The sequence below is a fragment of the Aotus nancymaae genome, unplaced genomic scaffold, assembly GCF_030222135.1.
Source record: "Aotus nancymaae isolate 86718 unplaced genomic scaffold, 86718_ANA_hifiasm-v0.15.2.pri h1tg000108l, whole genome shotgun sequence".
NCBI lineage: Eukaryota > Metazoa > Chordata > Mammalia > Primates > Aotidae > Aotus > Aotus nancymaae.
Window position 1 is genome coordinate 32808237 of NW_026988523.1, and position 23681 is coordinate 32831917.

A 23681-nucleotide genomic window follows, 5' to 3' on the forward strand; every position below is an offset into this window, starting at 1 on the left:
GGAATCTTCAGCAAGAACTAAGGCTCCAAACCCAGCTGAGAGGATCCAAGCCTCAGAGCACTCTGGAGCGGCGAAGCTCTAGAGGCCAACAGGGAAGGGCCAAGACTCCAGCCAGCTCAGGTGAGGTGAAGCCCACCTCTGCCTCCCTTGTCCTCCCAGTGCTTCTCTCCCAGGTCTATCTTCCTGCATTCATCCACTTAGCACCTGCTGGGGCCGGGCTGCCCTGGGCACTGGAAAAATAAAGATAAACAAACAGACAGGATTCTCGCCCTCTTAGAGCTGATAGTCTGAGAATTAGAAGTCATTGTTAATTATTTTTCTTATCTTCTTTTCATTATTATAAAAAGTAACTCATCCTCATTACAGAAAATTCGTACTATACAGAAGCATGTAAATTAGGAAATAAGAGCTATCTATTATATTACAAAGGATTTTAATTTGTTTTTTATTTTATAGTGCATCCACAGTCTAGATGGAATCTTTGTTTTTTTGTTGGTTTTTTTGGTTTTTGGTTTTTGGTTTTTTGAGACAGGGTCTCTCTCTCTCTCTCTCTGTCACCCCAGCTGGAGTGCGGTGGTGCAATCATGGCTCACTGCAGCCTCGAACTCGTGGACCAAGCAATCTTCCCACTTCAGCCTCTGGAGTAGCTGGGACCACTGTTGCATGCCACCACAGCCAGCTATTTTTTTAAATTATTTTTTGTAGAGGCGGGATCTCACTATGTTCTCTAGGCTGATCTTGAACTCCTGGGCTCAAGCAATTTCTCCCAATTCAGCCTCAGAGTACTGAGATTTACAGGTGTGAACCACCAAGCTCAGCTAATGTATCTTCACTTAAAGATCACAAAATTAAGGCTCAGAGTGGTTAAGTAGCTTGCCCATGGTCATGCCTCTAGCAATGGTACAGGGGGGATTTGAACCTGATTCTGCCTTATTCCAAACTCTGAGCTCTAACCATTATGCCCTACTGTACCCCTATCACTGAGCTTACTGTGGATCACATGCCAGGAGAGATTCCCAGGTAGACAGACAGGTAAACAGGTGGTTACAATCAGGTGCTGTTGACAGAGGCATGACAACATGCCACATGCACAGTGAACTATGTTCCAGATCCTCGCCAAGGTGATGGGACAGCTGGATTTTCCAGGATGGCAACAGACAAGTGAGATCTCCTTTACCCTTTTTTGCTCAGGGAGAGAGAGATGTGGGGATTGGAAAGAAGCTATTTGGAGCTTGAGCCAAATAATTCAGTGCTTCAGACAGAATTGCACAAAGTTAATGGAGCAACCCTTGTAAAGAAGCTCAGAGGGAGTTAAGAGCCATAATAATGCCAGGATTGCTGCTTTGCAAAGAAGAGCATCATTGATGTGAAAAGTTGTGTAATTCCCTGTCTTGTATAAGAAAGATTAGGCTATTCACTTCTGGTTATATCCCCAGAATTGCAAACATGTATCCACCCAAAAATGTGTGCTAGAATGTTTCATAGCAGCAGTACGCATACTAGCCAAAATGTGAAACAGCTCAGTGTTCCTGAGCTGATGCATGCGGCATGCTCATACAATGGAATATTATAGAACTATAAAAAAGATTGAAGTTACACAACCTGCTACTGCTATGGGATCTTTGGGGTGTCATTTTTCTGGCCGGAAACTTCTGTGGCTCGTGGCACCTTTGCCTGAGTTTTGCTCAGGTCCACTGGACTTATTTCACCCACTCAGCCTGGCAGGCTGTGCTTGGCTCACACTACCAGCCTGGGTCCCAAGCCTGCCAAGGGCGAGTCAGGCATGGAACAGCAAGGGGTGTGTGGGCAAGCATGGGGCCCAGCCACTGTGCACAGTCAGACATGCTGCTGGCTGCTGCAGGGGGCAGGCAGCTCCCGGTGCCGGCACAGGCACCAGCTCTCTGCAAGGCTGCAGCCAGACCAGGCGCACTGCAAGCAGCTTCCATGGCTGGCACCAGGGAACACACTGGCACCCAGAAGATTGGAGACACCAGGAACCGCAGGGCTCCAAAGAGGGAGTCACAGCCCTGACTTGAAGAACTCCCAGATCTGGGATTCCCAAAGGGCCACAGCTCTTCTCCCCTCTCCACCTGCAACTTGGTGAGCAAGGGGCATGTTTCAGCCCTGTGTGTGTTACAGCTCTGTTAGCCCTGCCACTCAACAGGTCCTGAGTTCCTGTCCTACAACCAGGAGGAATCAGGTACACAGACAAGTGGAGGGTGAGCAAGATGAAGAGGAGCTTTTTTGAGCAATAGAACAGCTCGGTCTCCTGTAGAGGGGCAGAGGCTGCTCCTTTCTGAAGCCAAGGTGTCTCAACAGTGTTCAGCTCCTAGCAGAGAGGAGACCCTGAAATGAGAAGCTCCTTTCTGCAGCTGGTCATCCCGATGTCTGCTCAGCTCTGGTTGAGCCTGCGGCTTGTATGGGTCTCAGAGGGGAGAAAGTACACGCTGATTGGTCCGGGGCAGCCATGGGCAGCGCAGAAAAGGCACCACAGGTTCCCACTCTGGTACGTGAGACTGGCAACTTGGCCCAGCCTTCAGGACCTCCCTGGCCTGAAGGTGGGGCCTCACCGGGGACCTACCCACTTCCACCCAGGAGCCTGTCTGCCTCCTGCTGCTGTTCATGATGCCCAGGCTGTAGTTGTCAAAGGATGCCTACAGGCCAGCACCGAGCTTCCCTCAGCACCCCCTTGGCTTCCCTCCCATGCTTGTTAGGGCCTAAAGTCCAGAGAGGGCCAAGGGGACAGGGGGCTGGAGTGTCAGCACTGCCTCGAGCATGTGCACTCCCAGCTGGGTTGCGACAGTGCCAGGGCTCAGGCCCAACTTTGCTCCAAGATTGAAGTGGGTGCCTACAGCAGGGAGAAGGCAGGCAGTGAGGGCAGGCATTTCCAAGCCTGTGAGGGAATGGGGGGGGGTCTTCCCGGGCTTCCAGGAGTACAGGATGCCTGGGTCTATAGCCATGGTTTGGGCGGCTGCAGCTGCACCCGGGAAGGCGGGGCTCCTGCCTGCTCTGTGGAGCAGGAGGCCTGGGTCCACAACCTTGACTTAGGAAGCTGTGGCTGCACCCAGGCGGCTCCTGCCCCACCAACTCAGAAGGGGCAGGGCTCCCATGTGTCACCGGCTCCACAGAGTGTGCAGCTTCAGCCGCCTCCCTGCTGCAGCTGGCAAAATGGCAGTGGCCACTCCAGATGGGCCACAGCTGCCATCACTACAACGTGGATGAATTTTGAAAACATTATGCTAAGTAGAAGTCCCTAAAGGCCACGTATGACTGCATTTATGTGAAAAATAGACAAATCCACAGAGACAGAAAGTAGATTAGCAGTTGCCAGAGACCAGGAAGAGGGAGGAATGAGAAATGGTTGATAATGAGTAACAGGATTCTTTGGGGGTGATAAAAATATGCTGATAGTAGGCAGTGATGATGGTTATACCATTCTGGATACATTTTAAAACACTAAATTGTACACTTTTAAAGGGTAGTTTTATGGTATGTGAATTATATCTCAATAAAACATTTTTTTTTTTTAAAGACGGGGTCTCACTATGTTGCCCAGGCTGGAGTGCAGTGGCTATTCACAGGCACGATCCCACTACTGATCAGCACGGGAGTTTTGACCTGCTCCGTTTCTGACCTGGGCCTGTTCACCCCTCCTTAGGCAACCTGTTGGTCCCCCGCTCCTGGGAGGTCACCATATTGATGCCGAACTTAGTGCGGACACCCGATCGGCATAGTGCACTGCAGCCCCGAACTCCTGGACTCAAGAGATCCTCCCACCTCAGCCTCCCGAGTAGCTGGGACTACAGGCATGTGCCACCATGCCCAGCTCAATAAAACATTTTTTAAAAAGAAAGAGGACTGGGCACAGTGGCTCACACCTGTAATCCCAGCACTTTGGGAGGCCAAGGCGGGTGGATCACGAGGTCAAGAGTTCAAAACCAGCCTGGCCAAGATGGTGAAACCCCATCTCTACTAAAAAAAAAAAAAAAAAAAAAAAAAAATAGCCGAGTGTGATGGTGCGTGCCTGTTATCCCAGCTACTCAGGAGGCTGAGGCAGGAGAATTGCTTGAACCTGGGAGGCGGAGGTTGGAGGTTGTAGTGAGCCGAGATGGAACCACGGCACACCAGCCTGGGCGACAAAGCGAGATTCCGTCTCAAACAATAATAATAATAATAATAAAAAGAAAGAAAGTCGCTCTTCCGGGGATGTTGTGCGCAGGCACTCAGAATGATCCAGCGTTTGACATACCGACGTAGGCTTTCCTACAATACCGCCTCTAACAAAACTAGGCTGTCCCGGACCCCTAGTAGTAGAATTGTTTACCTTTATACCAAGAAGGTTGGGAAAGCACCAAAATCAGCATGTGGTGTGTGCCCAGGCAGGCTTCGAGGGGTTCGTGCTGTAAGACCTAAAGTTCTTATGAGATTGTTCAAAACAAAGAAACATGTCAGCAGGGCCTATGGTGGTTCCATGTGTGCTAAATGTGTTCCTGATAGGATCAAGCGTGCTTTCCTTATCGAGGAGCAGAAAATCGTTGTGAAAGTGTTGAAGGGGCAAGCACAGAGTCAGAAAGCTAAATAAAAAATGAAACCTTGAGTAATAAAAATGAAAAAAAAAAAAGCTGGGCGCGGTGGTTCACGCCTGTAATCCCAGCACTTTGGGAGGCCGAGGTGGGTGGATCACGAGGTCAAGAGATTGAGACCATCCTGGTCAACATGGTGAAACCCCGTCTCTACTAAAAATACAAAAAATTAGCTGGGCACAGTGGTGCATGCCTGTAATCCCAGCTACTCAGGAGGCTGAGGCAGGAGAATTGCCTGAACCCAGGAGGCAGAGGTTGCAGTGAGCCAAGATCGTGCCATTGCACTCCAGCCTGGGTAACGAGAGCGAAACTCCGTCTCAAAAAAAAAAAAAAAAAGAAAGAAAGTCTAGGCTATTTTTCCTTAAGAAGAACGCCTCCACCCGCTTCCCTCTGCACCCACCTGCCCCGTGAGGTGTGCTGGCCTCCAGGCAGGTTGGGCACCCATTAGGGACTGGAGGCACAGCCTGAGAGCCCATTAAATGATTAACTTTTGTTTCTTTTACAAGCAGAGAAATTTGACCATAATAATAACGAATCTATAATAGCAAATTCATCTTGGTTTGTATTTGTATTAATGCAGGCATGAAATGTCATATTTAATATTTTTCTGTAAAGGAAAGAGCCCGCAGAGGCAAAAGTGCCTGGGGCCCGTGGAAGTCATAAGGTCCTAGAACTCGTGAGGAGCTCAGTCTCAGGCTTTGCCTGCTGCAGAGAATGATCAGAATTGGAGGGCCAGTCACCCTCCCCTGTCCTGGGTGTAGGACTGCACCCCCACCTGAAGCCTTCAGAGCCACGCAGCCTGGCCCAGGAAAGCTGCATCCGCACTCTCCAGTGCCAAGGGACTAAAGGCTGGGGCTTCCTATGCGAGGCGCAGAGCTCCCAGAGGAGGAGCAGGCACCGCAGAACCGTGAGAGGAGGCTGGGGAAGAGGCGTCCATTGAGAGGGGCCATCTGTGTAGGACCCTTCCTAGCCGAAAACCCTAAAGTGAGCCTGGAGCAGGAGAGGGGCTTTCTGATGCTGTGGCTCTTTCTGCCTGTGGAGGAGAACTGGAAATGGGGTCCCTTCGGAGCCCTCCCCACGCTCCCTCCTTCTTCTAGACAGAGGGCTGGGCTGCTGTCCCTGGGCTCGAGGAGGACACAGGCTGGGAAGCTGGGTGCTCAGAGGACAGAGAAAAGATCTCCATGGACAGCCCCACTGAGCAATGGCCCGTGGCTCACCAGGTTTCTCCTTCTCTGCTCCCTACTCTCCCGCCACACCCTTCCTGGTATGAAGCAAGACAAGCTCCAGCAGTGAGCCCCTCCCCAACTCCTTCCCCCTAGGCACTGCCTATAATGGGGTGGGGCAAAACAGCTCCCCTCTCCCAGTTTCCTCATCAGGCTCGACTGGGTCTGTCGATGCTTGCCACCTGGACTAGGTCCGTAAGGGAGGCCCCAGGTGTTAGGACGGCTGGAGCTGTCTCCAGGAGTGTCATCACTGGCATCCTGGCTACCCCAGAGCCATACCTAGGCATTCTAAATGCCCCCTATTTTTTTTTTTTTTTTTTGAGACAGAGTCTTGCTCTGTCACCAGGTGCCAGGTGCCAGGCTGGAGTGCAGTGGGGCCATCTCAGCTCACTGCAACCTCCGCCTCCCAGGTTCAAGCAATTCTCCTGCCTCAGCCTCCTGAGTAGCTGGGACTACAGGGGCGCGCCACCATGCCCACCTAATTTTTGTATTTTTTAGTACACACTGAAGAGTGTGGTTTTGCCACGTTGGCCAGGATGGTCTCGATCTCTTGACCTCATGATACGCCCGCCTTGGCCTCCCAAAGTGCTGGGATTACAGGCATGAGCCACCGCACCCAGCCCCTAGACGCCCTTTTTAGGCTCCATCCTGTCTCCTCCCCACCTTGTTAGCCTATAGCCAACAAACCCTACATGTTCATCCTTGGGCACACGTCTGCCCTCTTCCTGCTACCCCCGCTCCACCCCAGGTCACATCCGTATTCTTTCACCGACCCAGGACACAAGCCTCCTGGGAGGGTGCTCTGCCTCCACTCCAGGACCCCTTCTCCAGGCTCCGGGTCTCCTTGAAGTCCAGGTTTTCATCACATCACCACCCTGTTCAACCTTCACCCACTTCATGGCTTAGGGATGAGGCTTTCAAACACCGCTTTATTCCTAGAACCCTTCCCTAAAATAAAACCTGATGAGGAAGGCTGATATAGGAAAATTTTGGGCTCTGGCTGAAACAGGGTAAAGGACCAGGAGTCTCACCCATGTGAGCCACCAGCCCCTCATAAGGAAGCCCCTAAGTTACCTCTGAGAATCCACTAGAGCCCTTGAAGTTCCTGTTAGTATCCTGTTAGTCAGGCCAAAACTAAAGTGATCGTGCCTGAGGCTGTTAGGGATGCCGGGAAAGGCAAAGGCTGCTCTCATTTACCACTAATGTGAATTGAAGTGTGAATTGCTATTGCTGTTTTGGAAAGCAGTGTAACAATAGCTATTTACATTAAATATACATATGTCCTGCAAACCAGCAGTTTCACTCCTAGGAATCTGTGCCATAGAAATAAAAGCATAGGGCCAGATGCGGTGGCTCACGACTATAATCCCAGCACTTTGGGAGGCAGAGGCGGGTGGATCACGAGGTCAAGAGATCGAGACCATCCTGGTTAACAAGGTGAAACCCCGTCTCTACTAAAAAATACAAAAATTAGCTGGGCATGGTGGCGCGCGCCTGTAGTCCCAGCTACTCGGGAGGCTGAGGCAGGAGAATTGCTTGAACCCAGGAGGCGGAGGTTGCGGTGAGCCAAGATCGTGCCATTGCACTACAGCCTGGGTAACAAGAGCAAAAACTCCGTCTCAAAAAAAAAAAAAGAAAAGAAAAGAAATAAAAGTATCACTCCTTAAGGATTTGTTATAAAGATGTTTACTCAGCAATATTATTATCACTTGTAGTGAAAAAAAAGTTGAAATAGGAAAGGCCCATTACTAGGGAAATAGGAAATGATCAGATCAATTGTGGTGCTTCCATACTTTGGAATAATATATAGCCATTAAAAAGAACGATTTAGATCTATCTCCACCAGTTGACTTGAAGAAATGTTCATGATAAAGAAGAAATAAAATGCGGAAAGTATACATCATGATCCCATTTTTATAATGCAATTACATTATATAAAAATATCTCTTAGGCTGGGCGAGGTGGCTCATATATGTAATCCCAGCACTTTGGGAGGCCGAGGTGGGCAGACCACCTGAGGTCAGGAGTTCAAGACTAGCCTGGCCAACATGGCGACACCCTGTCTCTAAAACAACATAAAAATTAGCCTGGTGTGGTGTCGGGTACCTTAATCCCAGCTACTGGGGTGGCGGGGGGGGTGAGACAGGAGAATCATTTGAACCCAGGAGGCAGAGGCTCCCGTGAGCTGAGATTGCACCACTGCACTCCAGCCTGGGCGACAGAGAGAGACCTTGTCTCCGAAGAAAAAAAAATCTCTTATATGTGAAATTAATTTTATGCATAGTGACATGATCATAAAGAAAGCTATGAAACAATGTATTATAATCTATTAAAGTTGGTTTTTGAGTGTAGGGAAATATAACAGTCCATTTCAGTGAATTTCTCAATGCTCCAGTGAAAGCCCTACCTGACCTCCCAAGATTCTTCACATACCTTGAGAATTAAGATATATAATCATTTGTGTAGTTAACTGCATGATCCAAAAGAATGATACAATTTCTCTTATCTCCAGAAGGGAGATCAAATGCTCATCACCTCTAAGTCCCTAGGTTAAGCCAGTGCCTAGAAGACTATTAGAGTACTGTCTCCCTAGGGGTTTACGCTTCAAAAGGACCCCACGTGGTGGCTCAGGCCTGTAATCCCAGCATTTTGGAAGGCTGAGAGGGCGGATCTCCTGACGCAAGGAGTTCAAGAGCAGCCTGCCCAACATGGTAAAACTCCGTCTGTATCAAAAATACAAAAATTAGCCAGGTATGGTGGTAGGTGCCTGTAATCTCAGCTACTCAGGAGGCTGAGGCAGGAGAATCACTTGAATCCAGGAGGCAGAGATTGCAGTGAGCTGAGATCGTGCCACTGCACTGCAGCCTAGGCAACAGAGCAAGACTCTGTCTCAAAAAAAAAAAGAGAAAAAAGAAACAATGCCTCTAAATGATGTGAACCTCCACCTCCCAGGTTCCAGATTCTCCTGCCTCAGCCTCCCCAGTAGCTGGGACTACAGGCGCCCACCACCATGCTTGGCTAGTTTTGTATTTTTACTAGAGGTGTGAAGTCCTAAAAGGGGACCAGGGGAAAGCAAAAAGAGAAAACAGATAAGCTATAAGTCCGCTTTTCTTCATGACCCAGGACTCATAACCCTCCTGCACAAATAACTCACAATCTTCCTGTGCCCAATTGATGCAGGATTTTGCTCCTTAGTTCAGCTAAATCCAGGTTCTTTTGTCACAACCAGGAAACATTAGGCACGTGGACACACTGAAGGATGAGGAGGGTGAAATTTATTGAGCAAAAGGAAAGCTCTCAGCAAAGAGAGGGCTCCTGCAAACAGGTTTCCACCTCACAATTGAATACCAGGGCTCCCACACACTGGTGTGGGCCAGGCTCCTCCTTGCGTAAGGTGTGAATTCCTGGGGGCTCCACCCACCTTTCAGTGTCCCTTGATTTATTTCCCTTCCTGTGCATGTGTTAAGGGAAGGAATTTTTCACTGTGCACATGTTTAGGCAAGCACCCCTTACACAATGACCTGGGTGGGTTGGAAGTTCTCCAAAGACCGGTTCCTATCTGCCCAGGCATTGGGCTGTCTCCTGCCTCTATCCCAACTCTCACCAGACCCTCGGCTGATAGGAAATTGGAAGTGAGCTCACTGCAACCTTGGCACTCTCGGTACTGCACAAAGCCCTTTCCGGTACACAGCAAAGAACCATCCTGTAAAATCCCCAGCAAGTCCTTGCTTCCTTGCAGTCAGCGCCTCTCTTGCTGACTCTGCCCCTTACTCTTTTGCAACATATTCATACTTTCGCTACTAAATCTGCCTTTCTTTACCTACAACCCATCTTGGTAAATTATTTCACCGTCCACACAATACCAACCCCAGCGTGAGTTGCTGCTCACCTGTGATATTTTAGTTGCCCATAGGGGGCACTCTCTCCTTGTGGGAACTCTCTCCCATCTCTCTCTTTCCCAACCCGGGACCCTCGGAGGACAGCGTCTAAGCATGAAAACAGCTGCAGGTCTCTGGCTGGAGCTACACTCCGCTGGGACTAAACAGCGTCCATGTGGAAGCGTCTTACGGCCACCACTCATTTGCGTGAGAGCCTAAATTTATGTTATCTTTTCATAACAGTCTCCCGGCAGCCGGCTTCTAGTATCCCTCTGGCAATTGATGGTAACTAGCTGGGGCCACTCTCCAGAAATGTCTGAAGGCCAGAGGGTGAACGGGGCTGGCCACCCTGCCCAGAAGGGAAGAAGGGTCTCTCCTATGTTTTCTGGCTAGAAGTCCCTAATCCCTATGCGTGATGCAACTGGCCGTGGAAGCTCGTTCACAGCAAATTCACACAGGTTTTGGGTGACTCAGACCCTCTCTTTCTCACTCTAAATTCTCCTGTGGAGTCGGCCAGGCATCCTGTCCAAATGTTGCTAAATCGGGTGATCTCAGACAGCCTCGGAACAATGAGTCTCCCCTCCCCCCACCTCTGCTGGGCTGGCACAGGCGCAGCTCTCCCTACACCTGTTTTCCTTGTACCTGGAGCGGCCTGATGCTGGAGGGCCAGTGCAGGTACAAGGAAGCAGCCAAGTGGCCTTTTCTAATAGGTGGGACACCCCTTTAGAAAGTGCACCCCCATTCTGTCGGCAGACACAGTGGAACCCTTTTTCATCTTGGCAGGACACCCCGAGAGAAAGTGTGGTTCATGCCCCCAAAGTGTGCCCCCGCAAGCGGCGTGTGCCCCAGGCCCACCATGGGGCAAACCCCGTCTATTCCTCCAGACTCACCTCTAGGCTGCATCCTAAAGTACTGGGGCAAATTCAACCCCCAAACTCTCAAAAAAGAAACATCTGGGTTTTCTCGTGTAATACAGCATGGCCGCTATGCAGGAAACCCTCAAATTAGCCTCAGTCTTTTATAATTGAGAGCAGAATAAGGATAACAGGGCTAAAAACAGAAAGAAAACGCAGAGACAAGAGGCAGACTCCACTGCTGGCTGCTTCACAAGCCCCCGGCCCCCTCCAGGTTTCCCTAAAAGCACTCGTCCAAGGAACTGCCATCAGTGCAGAAGGCCAGGCCGATAAAAGACAAAGCGCCCCAATAAAATAAATGGGAGAAAGTCCTGTATGGCTTGGCCCCTCTGCCAAGTGAAATCCTCTCATTGCAGCATGATACAGAAATACAAAAAATAATTGTTCTCACTCATATATGGGAGCTGCAAAAGTAAATCTCATAAAGGCAGAGAATAGGATGCTGATTACCATAGGCTGAGAAGGGTAGAGGAGAGGGGAGGATGAACAGAAGTTGGTTAATGGGTACAAAAATACAGTTAAATAGAAGGAATAAGTTCCAGCGTTCCATAACACAGCAAGGCAACTTTAGTTAACAAGAATTTATAACATATTTCAAAACAGCTAGAAAAGAAGATACGGCATGTTCCGGACACGAAGAAATGGTAAATGTTTCAGGCGATGGATACCCGACTGTCCTGATTTGATCATTACATACTGTATGCTTGTATCAAAATATCACATGTACACCATAAATATCTACAACTATTACACATCAATAAAAAATCATGTTGCACATGAAAAAAATAGAAGAGATTAGCTGAGAGTCTAGCGCCTTTTAAACATCTGAATAGGAAACCTTCGCCATCTATCCTCTAAGGGTGACCAGCTATGAGACTTCATCTACATAATAAGAACCTCGGTCTCCACTGTCCTTTATCTTTACCCAGACACTCCTTTCTATTGATTCCAGGTCTTCAGATAATAATTTAATTCCTTCAATCAAATGCCAATCAGAAAATCTCTGAATTCGCCTATGACCTGTAAGTCCTCACTTTGAGATGTCCCATCTTTCCAGATCAAATCAATGTATATCTTAATGTGTTGATGTTTGTCTGTAACTTTTGTCACCCTAAAATGTGTAAAATCAAGCTATAACCCAACCACCTTGGTTGCATGGTCTCAGGATCTCCTGAGGCTGTGTCATGGGTCACGGTCCTCACATGTGGCTCAGAATAAATCTCTTCAAATATTTTATAAGCCGGGCAATTGGGAGGCTGAGGTGGGAGGATTCCTTGAGCCCAGGAGTTCAAGACCAGCCTGGGCAACATAGTGAGACCTGATATCTTTTTAAAAATAATAATAATTTAAAATAAAATATAAAAAATATATGCATCTGTGTTACAGAGGATAGAGTTTGGCTTTTTTCATAAGCAAAAACATGGCATTTGCAACACGGTCAATAAATTGTACAATCAAGTACATACATGGTGATAATGATAACATGTTATTCAAAGACATTAAAAAAATCTAGGTGGGGCAGGGTGGCTGGCAGCTGCAAGCCCAACACTTTGGGAGGTTGAGGTGGGAGGATCACTTGAGCCCAGGAGTTTGAGACCAGCCTGGGAAACATAGTGAGACCTCACCTTTACAAAAAAATCAAAAACATTAAGCAGGCATGGTGACACACACCTGTAGTCCCAGCAACTCAGGAGGCTGAGGTGGGAGGATTGCTTGACCCTGGGAGGTAGAGGTTGCAGTGAGCCAAGATTGCACCACTGCACTCCAGCCTGGGCAACAGAGCTAGATATCTGCTTAATTTTCAATCCTTAAAGAGAGTGAAAAAACAAGCCACAAACTGGATGACATTTGCAACATTAAGAGCAAAAAATCTTAACCAGAAACTTCACAGAAAGAGAAACTTAGGGCCAATAAGCATATGAAATGATGCTCAGAATCATCAGTAATCTGGGAAATACAAATTTTAAAAATCAGTTAACATTTCATACTACATTGGCACCCAAAAAAAAATAGCCCAACAAAAAATAAGGATGTGGAGTAAATAGAACATGAAAAACTGGTATGAGTGAAAATTAGTACAATACCCTTGAAAAACAAGGTGTCATTGTCTAGCGGAACTGAAAGTGTGAGTACGCCACAGACCGGCAATTCCGCTCATAAGTACAAACCTCCAGCAACTCTGGCATGTATCCTGGAAGATATCTTTACAGGAATGGTCACAGAAGCACTGTTTGTAATGGAAAAAAAAATAGAAATAACCCAAAATGATAAAGCAATAAGCAATATAAATTATATTATAGTCATAGCAGTAAAAACTAGCAAACCAGAGCAACATGGATAAATCTCAAACATAATGTTGAGTGAAAAACAGCCAATAACAGAAGAGTGCACATGGTGTTATTCCATTTACATAAAACTCACAATAATGTAAACCTATATGTTGTTTAGAGACTAAAATGCATGTCGTAAAAATTATTAAGAAAGGAAATGAACAAATACTGTTACCAGATAGTAGTAGTTCCACTGAGAGGGACGACTGGGATGGGGAAGGCAAGTCAGGGAATTAGAAGGTAACGGTAACGTTCACTTGTTAAACTGGGTGAGTTTTGTGTCATTGTTCTTGTATCTTAGATGTAGTCTGTAGACAGTTTTATATATTCCCAATATCTAATTAAAACATTTAAGAGAAAAAGATGAGGAAGAAATGGTCAAAGAATGTCATGAGACAGGCACAAATGAGCTGGTACAGTCTGACCTGGGTAGAGGCAATGGCTTCCCTGTAGCCCACTCTTCTCACTTGTCTGATGGGGTTAATAATATATACTACACAGGCTGAGCACAGTGGCTCACATGGCTCACACCTTAATCCCAGAACTTTGGGAGGCCCAGTGGGGAGGATCACTTGAGGTCAGGAATTCAAGCCCAGCTTGAACAACACAGCAAGACCTCATCTCTACAAAAAATAGATTAGCCAGATATGTTGGTGTGCACCTGTAGTCCTAACTACTCGGGAGGCTGAGGTGAGAGGATCACTTGAGCCCAGGAGTTGGAGGCTGTAGTGAACAGTGATAGTATCACCGCACTCCATGCTAGGCAACAGAGCAAGATGGTCTCTAAACAAATAAAATAAAATAAAACAATACTATGAATAAATCTTCTGAAGATGACAAGAGACAATGGCTATGGTAGGTGCCTCACAAAAACGAAATTGCTATACAAATGTGGTGCTGTACAAAGGTGGTAGCATTATTCTTAACAATTTCCTATCTGCTTGGCAAAGAACAGAAAGCTGCTTCCTGTGACTCAGTCCTAAACCCTCTTACCTGGGGCCTGCCCCAACTCACAGAGATGGTCTGTGGTGCTGCTGTTGCAGCTTCACAGTTGTTAAGGTGACTAGATTGAGGATTAATGTCAGCAATGGGAGGACCGCAACTAAAGGAAGTGGGGAGATGGAGAGCCACTCCCACTGCTCAACCTTCAGAGAAGCAAAGTGACCTCTGTGAAGCCCTCAGCGCACATCCGAGCTCTCCCTGTCCTGTAAGCCCACACCATACTCGACAGTGAGCTGAAAGGATTCAATTCCAACTCCAAATTGGTTGGAGCAATAAAATGTCCAGTCTGTGCACCTCTCCACAACCAGTTCCACAGTTTGACTGCTGCACCTGCCGTATTCCATTGGAAATGCTACCTCCCTCCCCTCCCCTGCCAAATAAATAAATAAAACCTTAAAAATTTTTCCCCTAGGCCGGGCGCGGTGGCTCACTCCTGTAATCCCAGCACTTTGGGAGGCTGAGGCTGGCAGATCACGAGGTCAAGAGATCGAGACCATCCTGGCCAATGTGGTGAAACCCCGTCTCTAGTAAAAATACAAAAAGTAGCCAGGCGTGGTGGCGCGCCTGTAGTCCCAGCTACTCCGAAGGCTGAGACAAGAGAATCGCTTGAACCCGGGAGGCGGCGATTGCAGTGAGCTGAGACTGGCGCCACTATACTCCAGCCTGGGCGACAGAGTGAGGTTCTATCCTAAAAAAAAAAAAAATATATATATATATATATATATATATATATATATAAAGAGTTGCTGTTTGTTTTGTTTTTTGTTTTATTCTTGAAGTCCATGTTCCCGTTCCCCTCCACCACTGTGGAGAAGCAGAAACGAAAGGAACACGCCTGTTTACTTAGCAGGTGGACCGTGCACCTGGGTTGATTCTCCTGCACCCGCGGCCTGCCCACCCACGCGAGTTCCCCAGGAACACCTGGCGGACGGCCTTGCCTCCCCGCAGCAGCGGGCTTCCTGTCCCTGAAACTCCTCTTCCCTCTCCTCAGGCGGCACTGATGAGTGCGGAGGTCTTCTAGCCCTGCAGGTAGGGGAGGGGAGGCGCAGAGTTCAGATTTCATTTGTCTTTGCAAAGGGACCGCCTTTCCCTCATTGACTTGCTCACGGTGGGTGTGTCGATTGTGAAGCTGAGTTGTTTAATTCTGGGGCTGATTGCCGGGAACCAAAGGATCCCCTACACTGACATTCCCGGGGCGCCCAAGTCTGTCTTCTTCCTAAGGACTCCCTGACTGCCAGGCCACAGCCCCACCGCGAGAGACAGGAAAACCAACCCGAATGTCCCCGCGGCGTCCTGCTCTCTGCCCACCACAGGAGGGCGCTCGCTCCGAGCCCCAAGTTGTCCGCAGTTGGAAGGCGGGCGGCGAGGGGCGGGGAGGAGAGGGGAGGACAGCGGCTTAGGGCGGGGACCTAGTGGGCGCCCGAGGAGTTGGGAAGCGCGTACTTTTCCAGAGGGAGCTGAATAGAGCCAAGGCTTGGGCACGTCTGTGCAGAGGGGGAGTTCGGCCCCCATCCCTCCGCCCGCCGTCTCCTGCAGCCAACAGCGCGACTTCTCCCAGCAGGGCAGGGGAGGCAATAGAGAAGGTGCGGCTCCCAGTTGTTTACCAATCCCCACCCAGTGGAGACAGAAGACAACTTAATTCCACAAAGCTGGGTCCCCGAGGAAAGTGGGGAAGTGAGAAGGAAAGAAGGATGTGGTCTCCAACTGAAGTCAAGATCTCTTCCCCAGGAGCTAGAGGCAAGCTTGCCCCCGCTCAGACTAGGTCTAGAGAGGCTGAATGACGTGGCATCACCCTAAAACAGCGTTTACCCCCCTTATCCCCTTCCCTCCTGCCTGAAAACACTAATGCAGAGGATGAACAATAATTCAATTTAGTCATCTTCTCTGATGGGGGCTGAGGTCCAGGCGAGGCTCCCGTGGAACCTCCGGGTGAGTCATTATCTTGAGGCTGCAAGGACACCCCACCCCATTACTGAGCTCCCCGTGGTTCACGTGTTGGTGCAGCTGCCAGCTCCTCAGACCACCATCCCAACAAAAGTCCCCATCCCTGAACGCAGGGACACACCTAGAGCATGCCTCCCGACTCCACCTGGGACCTGGGCAGCCGCAGTAGACTCAGTCACACAGCGTCCTCACTCGTCTGGAAAACTCCCTGAGGCAAACCTCAGGCATCTCAGATGTGTCCTCTCTGCCCACTGCACTGTGGTGAGAAAGGGAACTTGCCCCACCCCAGGGCCCCTCTTGTCACACCCAGCGCAAAACACATCTGGGAGCCTCTGGGACTATCTCTGCCCCCAGACCCATCACAGCCCAGCCCAGGAACCATTTCCATCTCTAAGCTCATCCCAGGACCCTCTCCAAACCAAGAGGGGCATCTCTCCTCATTCACATAAAGGCACTTTATGTGCTAGCAGTGGCCTTGTCAGGGTGGGTCCCCTGGCCTGGCGAGTCAGTGAGTCATTTTCAGAGGTTGACCGTGAGCAAATCTTCGGATGGCTGGTGCCCCACTACACCAAGGAAGCCCAGGAGGAACAGAAATCACTGGGAAGCCAGGACGCAAGGGGAAATTTGACCCCAAAAAAATTTATTGTATAATTACCCACCACTGGATTTGACTCAGAGAGGACCCCCAGAGGTGTCTTCACCTTCCCACTTTATTTTCAGCCCTTGAGGGCTTCATTGTAGATCAAAGCCAAGGCCCCCAGGAAGGTGACATACTCCTGGAAGTTCACCTCCTGGTCCTTGTTCCGGTCCAAGTCGTCCATCAGCCTTGCAATTTCAGCATCCTGCAGCTTCTAATGTGATAGAATGTGAAATCCAGACTCAGTGGTGATGACAACCCTGGATTCTTCTCCTTCCCCCTCCCAGGCCACCCTCTCTACAAGTGGCTCTGTGCTCCCTCATCTCCAAGGACCTGTGTCCACCTTGGGTTTCACTTTGGCATTACATATCCTCAGCTACTCCTCAGCTGCTGGTCCTCACTTGGAGGGATGGACATCAGGCTGGGAGCATCCCCTACCCGCTTCGGGAGTGGTTCTACAGCTCAGTAAGACATGTGGAGCAGGGCCTCGGAATGTGGGTAAATGTGAGTCAGATGCACCTGGCACCTCTCCCTCCCCTAATCCTGCTTCCAAAGAACAAGGATGGGAAGAGGGGCCCTGGGGTGGAGGCCACTCACCGAGCCAATGGTAAGCTCCTTCTGGATCAGCTCCTTCAGCTCCTTCTTGCTCAGGGTGTGCTTGTCACCCTCCCTGCCAGAGTACTTGTGGAAGATGGCCACGAGGAGGCCGATGGCCTGATCCAGGGGGCATGCCATGGCTGAGGGCTGGGCTTGGAGCTGGCAGCAGAGGGCCTGGTCAGTGCCGTGGGAGCAAGGACTTCTCACCCACACACCCCAATAACGCTGCCGGCACTAGCCCTGACCACTCAGTCTCAGACCACACACAATGGCATGAGGAGACAGCCCAGGGCTTGAAGGGGAAGGAGAGGGCAGACTAGGGCCAAGGCAGGAGAGGTGGCTTAAGTATTCTAAGAAGCATATAGGAACAGTAGCTTTGGGCACCGCTGAGAACTCTCCTTTAGGGGATCCAGAAGTTAAGGAGTATGGCTGGGCAGGGGAGGGGGATGGAGGCTGCACAGGCAGCCCTAAGCACAGCCTCACAGGGCCACACATGGTGGCAGTGACACACCCAGGGCACTCCCTTCCGCACCCCAAAAGAGTACACCCCATTGGGATCCCTTAGCCCGCGGCCTGCCTGGCACAGCGCTGCTGCTCCTGACTATCCCTCCAGCGGGGGAGGCCACAGATGGCCCCAGTCTGGATCCAGGGGTCAGGCTGGACAGGGGGTGGCTGGACCCCCAGCGTGAGGGCAGCCGGCCCTGGAAAGTACCCAGGGCTCCTGGCGAGAACTCACCGGTAGCGAGGCGGCCAAGCGCGACGGGAGCAGTCGAGGGGATAGGCCGTGTCGCAATCCGGCTGGCCTTATAGCGGTCTGTGTCCGGGAGGCCGGCTCGGCCAAGCCCACCCCACCCGCGCAAGTCCCGCCCGCGCCCCACCCCGCGCCGTGGCTTACACAACGCACACCCCGGTGTCCCCCCTCGACTTTCCACGCCTCCTGCCCGGGGCTGTTCTGGATTAGGACGGGATAGGGGAGCCCAACAGAACCCACTGCACACCCGGTGACGGGGAGTTTCCCTCAGCTGCGCAGCTCAGTTTGCTCTTCGTGACACGTGACCCGGCGAGGGGCGCAGGAGGAGGACGGCGGCGGTCACCCCTGCTTCCTCTGCCAGAGCGTGAATGTGACCCTCGAGTCTGCACAGCCTCAATGTGGGCAGGGAGGGCGCCTCACAGGATGCCGGTGTCCCGCAGAGGATACTCAGGGTCACCCCAGAGGAGAGAGGGGGAGTAGCCAGCGGTCTAACGATATCTGCGGCACCCATCCCCCGCCAGCAGCAAGTCCTACCTACACCTCCAGCCTTCCCCTCACTGCCCCAAATTCCATTCGCTACAGCACCTTGCGTTAATGCGTGCAGGAGGGAGCCCAGCCCTGTGAGCACCATTCGTAGTGAAAGCCTTTTCAGAGCCTCCCCTGAGAAAAGATTTTGATAAGGGAGGTAGGGAGAGGAGAAAGCGTTGGCCCCCAGAGATGATGATGGGGTGCTGCCGAAGGGGAAATGGAGGAGAGGGAGTGGCTGGAGGAGAGGCAGAGCTGCCCTTCCTACAGGTGCCGCCAGGGTGGCCTCCGCTGAGCTCTGAAGTCAAGCCTGCCTGCCTATCACGGCCCTCAGGAGCCACTCCCAACCCCTCCCAGTGTCCTCCTCTCCAACCAACTTTCTCTCTTTGCTTCCTCTGCGTCCTTGCAGAGTTCCTGCCTGGCCTGACTTCCCCAGGAGGGCAAAACTAACCCAGGACAAGACCAATGACGTCCACACCGAAGGAGAGGAATGGAGTGGGAGCCCAGGACCCTGACCCCCAGAGGCAGAGGCTGTCTCAACCCACTCAAAGGGAGACCCCCCTCCTTGCTCCCTTCTGCCCAGGCCAAGGTGGACCAGACATCTTCAAAACCAGACTCCCAGCACCTGTGATGGAAACTTTATTTCCTCCCGTGGAAGGGTCCATCTGGGAGGGAGAGGAGGGCAGGGGACCAAAGGGGGACCGTGACAGGGGCAGCCAAGGTCAGCGGCAAGGGGCACAGGGTGAGGGTGGAGGGCATCCCGAATCACTTGTTGTCCTCCAGGAAGAAGTCGTTGTAGGCCATGCACAGCGTGGTCAGGAACACCGAGTACTCCTTGAAGTCGATCTCCTGGTCACTGTTCTTGTCCAGGCTCTTCATCAAGTCATCGATGCTGCTCTCCTTCATCTTCTTCACAGACCAGGTGGAGGGACAGCTCAGACCCTGCTCCCGCCCTGCCCTCCCACCACTGCATGGTGTCACCCCCATCAAAGCCTCAGGGTGAGCCCCAGCTGAGCCAGCGACACTGTCAGCATCTCGACCCCCAAAGTCTGCCCGCTGCCCACACCTAGGGAAGGGCCTGGCACCAGGTAGGGGGTGAGGGACCTGACTCCTGAATGGAAATAAATGACAGCAGGAACACTAGCCTAGCCATGCCCTTCCCGAAACACCATCCCCCAGCCACAGAAACAATCGTCTAGGTTTTATGCCAACACCTGATTAAAAACAGCTTGCTGGGCCAGGCTCAGTGGCTCACGCCTATAATCCCAGCACTTTGGGAGGCCGAGGCGGGTGGATCACCTGACTTCAGGAGTTCAAGACCAGACTGACCAACATGGTGAAACCCTATCTCTACTAAAAATACAAAATTAGCCAGGCATGGTGGTACATGCCTGTAATCCCAGCTACTTGGGAAGCTGAGGCAGGAGAATCCCTTGAACTTGAGAGGCAGAGGTTGCAGTGAGTGAGATCACGCCATTGCACTCCAGCCTGGACAACAAGATCGAAACTCCATCTCAAAAAAAAAAAAAAAAAAAAAAAAAAAGCTTGCTGATTGTGTGGAACAGAGGGTTATCCAAGTCTCTGACTGACTCTCTCCCCATTCTAAGGACTAGCTGAGAATGAGCCCAGACAAAGTGTCTCTCAATGAGAGCAGTGCATTGGGGCAGTGAAGCCACCGTATCCCTCCCCTGCTAGGAGAGCCGTAATAGAGGCCTGCCTGGAGCCTGGAGCCTGGAGCCTGGTTGCGCACCCTTGTCTGGTCCCCTAACATCTCAGCCCGGCTCCACCAGGATGATGGAGTCAGGGTCCTTTGGGTGGAACAGGAAGAAAATACAGATAGGCAGATCCTGCCATCTCCTCATCACTGCCGTCAGCTACAGGTTTTCCTGGAGACAGGGTGTTGGGACTTACAGAGGCGGACCTGCCTGAATGTGACGTGACCCTAGTCCCCAGCCCGGGCTCCAGTTGTTGCCAGGCCCTCCCTAGGGCGTCTCTCCTCCTGTAATTAACCCCTGCTGGACCCGTGGTCCCTCCCTCTGCCCTCATTAACTCCAGGATGCAGGGAGCCTGGCAGAAGGCCGGCGATCAGGACCAGGAGACACCCGCACCTGCTTCTGTCCCCTGCCCATGTGGCAGCCTGTGGGCTTTCTTTCTGGGAGGGCCTACCAGGGCTCAAGGTGTGATAGATGGAGGGTCCCCCGGGCTAAACTGTAAAGGAAACAGGGAGAATGGTTCACAGGCCTGGCCCAGAACACGGGCTCAGCCTCCCACTAGCGGGGTGTCGTTAGACAAGTTATTTCATATATCTGAGCACCGATTTTTTTTAACTGTAAAAATAATAAGGCTAGGCACAGTGACTCATGCCTGTAATTTCAGCACTTTGGGAGGCCGAGGCGATAGGATCATTTGAGGCCAGGAGTTCAAGAATGGCCTGGGTAACATAGAGAGACCCCATCTCTACAAAAAAATTAAAAATTTTCTGTGTGGTGGTACTCGCCTGGAGTCCCAGCTTCTCAGGAGGCTGAGGTGGGAGGATCACTCGAGTGAGAAAGTTCAAGACTGCAGTGAGCCATGACCACACCACTGCACTCTAACCTAGGGGACAGAGCAAGACTGTCTCAAAAGTATTTATCCTCAGGGATATTGTATTGTAACCCCTCACGGGCCTTCCCCTCTGTCAGTCACCTCCTTCCCGCCATCTCCATATGGTGAGAACCACTTCTGTCTCCTCACACCCTACGTTCACAAATTAACCTTTCAGTTTGAGTGCCAGCACCACCGGAGAGCTCTGGCCCTGCTGTGCGCACAGAGAAGAATCAGGCAGGGTCCCCTACTCTTGAGTCGTGCACAGCTGGACCTGGACACCCTGCATCCCTTCACCGCCCACGACCCCTAGCTCAGGCTCTGCCACTGCTGCGAGAGCGTGGCCCCACCCTCGAAGGCTCCTCAATCTCCTTCTCTAAACGCTCCAGACTCAGCCTTTCCTCCTTCTCAGTGAGCCCCTGACCCATCCTCCCACACAGAGGGCTAGAGTTTTGCTATCCCAAAATGCCCCCCGTCTTCCTTTGTCTCTGTCTGCAGCCCTTGGCCACCCTGCCCCGTCTGAAGCTGGAGTACCCTGAGGGCAGGTATGTGTCCCCCTGGAGGGAGCACTCAGACTTTGGGGTGGAGGATAAGGGACCGATCACCTACCTCCCCAAGACATAGCTCTTGCTTGATCAGCTTCTTGAGTTCCTTCCTACTCAAAGTCAGTTTGCTACCCTCTCTCCCTGAGTATTTGTGAAATATGGTCACCATGGTGGTCAGGGCCTTCTCCAGTGGGGTCTCCATCACGGTGTGCAGCTCTGCAGAGGGAGAGGGGAAGATCTCATTTCTCAGGAAGTCAGATCTGCTCTGACCACTACCAGCACTAGCCTACCTCTAAGGCCCCTCCCTCAAAGAATCAGAGACTGGAACCCAGGATGAGACCGAAATCCACGGACGAGAGCACCCATCTACATCAGCACAGGTTACAATGAGGCCCACAGCAAACTCTGGAGCAGCTGGTGCAAGAACAGCCAGACCCCAAAGGAGACCGCAGACTCTCCTGCTCGGGAGTTGTTGAAACGGGGGCTTGGGGCAGAAAGGTGATAAGACGACCTCCTCAAAAGTCCTGGTGGCAGATGGCGGAGCAGATCAAGGGTCAGGATTTTCTCTCTGCCCCTTGCAGTTTGGGAACAGGTTTTCCAGCAGCAGTTCCCACCTTAGTCAGCAGCCTTTGTCCCAGTGCCTGGATCTCCTGATAGCTAGGACTGTCCCATTATTAAAGTGGGGGACAGGGCAAAGAGCGAGTCCAGGGCTGAGAAAGGGCTGGGCTGGAACTGGGAGATGAGGTCTCAACAAGGAGCAGTAGAGAGGTGGCTGAGCTGGCCCAGCCGGTCTCCAAGCTCTGGCCAGAGCAGTGCACACACAGACAGGTCCGTGGGCAGAGAGGGCAGGGGGCCTGCTGAAATCTGCAGGGTCATTCCAAAACCTGGATCCAGAGGCTGCATTTGAATGAGGGCCTGGATTCCAATGGCACAGTCACCCCCAAATAAGGGAAGAGACAGATGGAGCTCAAGTGACTCAGACTCCAAAACCACTTCCCCCTAGGGAGGAAGGAGGCAACACCCAGGAACTTGAGGGCTGCAGGTTAATCCTGTGGAGAGTCCTCACCTCCAGCCCGAAGCCCTCCCCTCCATTCTTGAACCGGACCCATCATTCCTCTCCCACCACTCAAAACCTCAGCCTCTCCCACCTCAAGGAGACTCAGCTGGGACCACAGTTGAAGGGGAGGGCCTCTGTGCACCTGCAGGAGCATCCTGGCTGGCCCGGACCCCCACCTCCACCCCAGAGCCATTTCTCAAGAAATTCCAAAGGCTCTGCCCTCTCCTCCCTGAGCACATGTCCACTCGTAGCACCAGGCCTCACGATGCAGCATGACCCACCAGATAACAGGTGAACAGGGACATAGGAAGGAAGAACTTACCACTGTGGGAGTGAGCCCAGAGAATCCAGGCAGCAGACACGGCCTCCCTCACACTGCCTTCTGCATTTATTCCCCTGCTCTCTGTCTGAAGGAAGCCAGCAGAGGGAAAGGGCCAATGGGAAGGGATTGGGGACTTGAGGAGGCCCACACCAGAGCCTCCCGGGATGGAGCTGGGGAGAAATCCCTTCTGCCAATCTCACAGCTGGGGACACACTGAATTTCCATGGCACACACATCCCCAGTCCCAGAAACTTTATTCTTCTGACTAAAAATCAGAACTCACAATCTGAAATCTGGTGGAACAATAGGCCGAAGAGGGGAAACCAGGCTGTCCTGGAAAGAAAATGTCAGAGGTGTGGCCCAAACACAGGGTGTCATCTCTCCATGTTCTAGGCCGCTCTCCACATTGGGACCCTCCCATCCATCCTGACACCCACTCCAGGAGCAGAGAAGACACCCCTTGAGGTGGGGATCAGTGGGGGGTGATATTTTCTGCCAAGGATATGGTCAAGATCATGAGTTAATATGAACCCAGAGGTTTTTAAAGGGCTTTTAAATTAATGATTTCGGCTGGGTGCAGTGGCTCACGCCTGTAATCCCAGCACTTTGGGAGCCTGAGGTAAGTGGATGACCTGAGGTCAGGAGTTCAAGACCACCCTGACTAACATGGTGAAACCCTGTCTCTACTAAAAATACAAAAATGAGCCTGGCATAGTGGTACATGCCGTAATCCCAGCTACTTGGGAGGCTGCGGCAGGAGAATCACTTGAACCTGGGAGGGGGAGGTTGT

The 23681-nt window shown here is 51.2% G+C and overlaps 3 protein-coding genes across 3 annotated transcripts; 1 reads left to right on the top strand and 2 right to left on the bottom strand.

Moving 5' to 3' along the window:
- The first annotated feature begins 4216 nt into the window (after positions 1–4216).
- Positions 4217–4615, top strand: LOC105707351 (large ribosomal subunit protein eL34-like). The gene has a single exon (XM_064370563.1). It carries the CDS (start codon positions 4229–4231, stop codon positions 4580–4582), a length of 354 nt encoding a protein of 117 aa, XP_064226633.1. The 5' UTR covers positions 4217–4228; the 3' UTR covers positions 4583–4615.
- Positions 4616–16493: 11878 nt separating this feature from the next.
- On the bottom strand, positions 16494–17933 carry S100A6 (S100 calcium binding protein A6). The gene is made up of 3 exons (XM_012438301.3): positions 17845–17933; positions 17109–17267; positions 16494–16725 (listed from the first exon to the last, which is right to left on the bottom strand). The coding sequence occupies exons 2-3, from the start codon at positions 17244–17246 to the stop codon at positions 16591–16593; spliced, it is 273 nt and encodes a 90-aa protein (XP_012293724.1). The 5' UTR covers positions 17247–17267; positions 17845–17933; the 3' UTR covers positions 16494–16590.
- Positions 17934–19000: 1067 nt separating this feature from the next.
- Positions 19001–23296, bottom strand: S100A5 (S100 calcium binding protein A5). The gene is made up of 3 exons (XM_012438302.2): positions 22892–23296; positions 21577–21728; positions 19001–19290 (listed from the first exon to the last, which is right to left on the bottom strand). The coding sequence occupies exons 2-3, from the start codon at positions 21712–21714 to the stop codon at positions 19150–19152; spliced, it is 279 nt and encodes a 92-aa protein (XP_012293725.2). The 5' UTR covers positions 21715–21728; positions 22892–23296; the 3' UTR covers positions 19001–19149.
- Positions 23297–23681: the final 385 nt, after the last annotated feature.

Excerpts from the sequence above, each read along its gene's own strand:
- S100A5 (XM_012438302.2), bottom strand. The coding sequence starts at position 21,714 with ATGGAGACCCCACTGGAGAAGGCCCTGACCACCATGGTGACCATATTT. Across the intron at positions 19,291-21,576 it reads AAGAGCTATGTCTTGGGGAG|ATGAAGGAGAGCAGCATCGA; the intron begins GTAGGTGATCGG and ends TCTGTGAAGAAG.
- S100A6 (XM_012438301.3), bottom strand. The coding sequence starts at position 17,246 with ATGGCATGCCCCCTGGATCAGGCCATCGGCCTCCTCGTGGCCATCTTC. Across the intron at positions 16,726-17,108 it reads AGGAGCTTACCATTGGCTCG|AAGCTGCAGGATGCTGAAAT; the intron begins GTGAGTGGCCTC and ends CTATCACATTAG.
- LOC105707351 (XM_064370563.1), top strand. The coding sequence starts at position 4,229 with ATGATCCAGCGTTTGACATACCGACGTAGGCTTTCCTACAATACCGCC.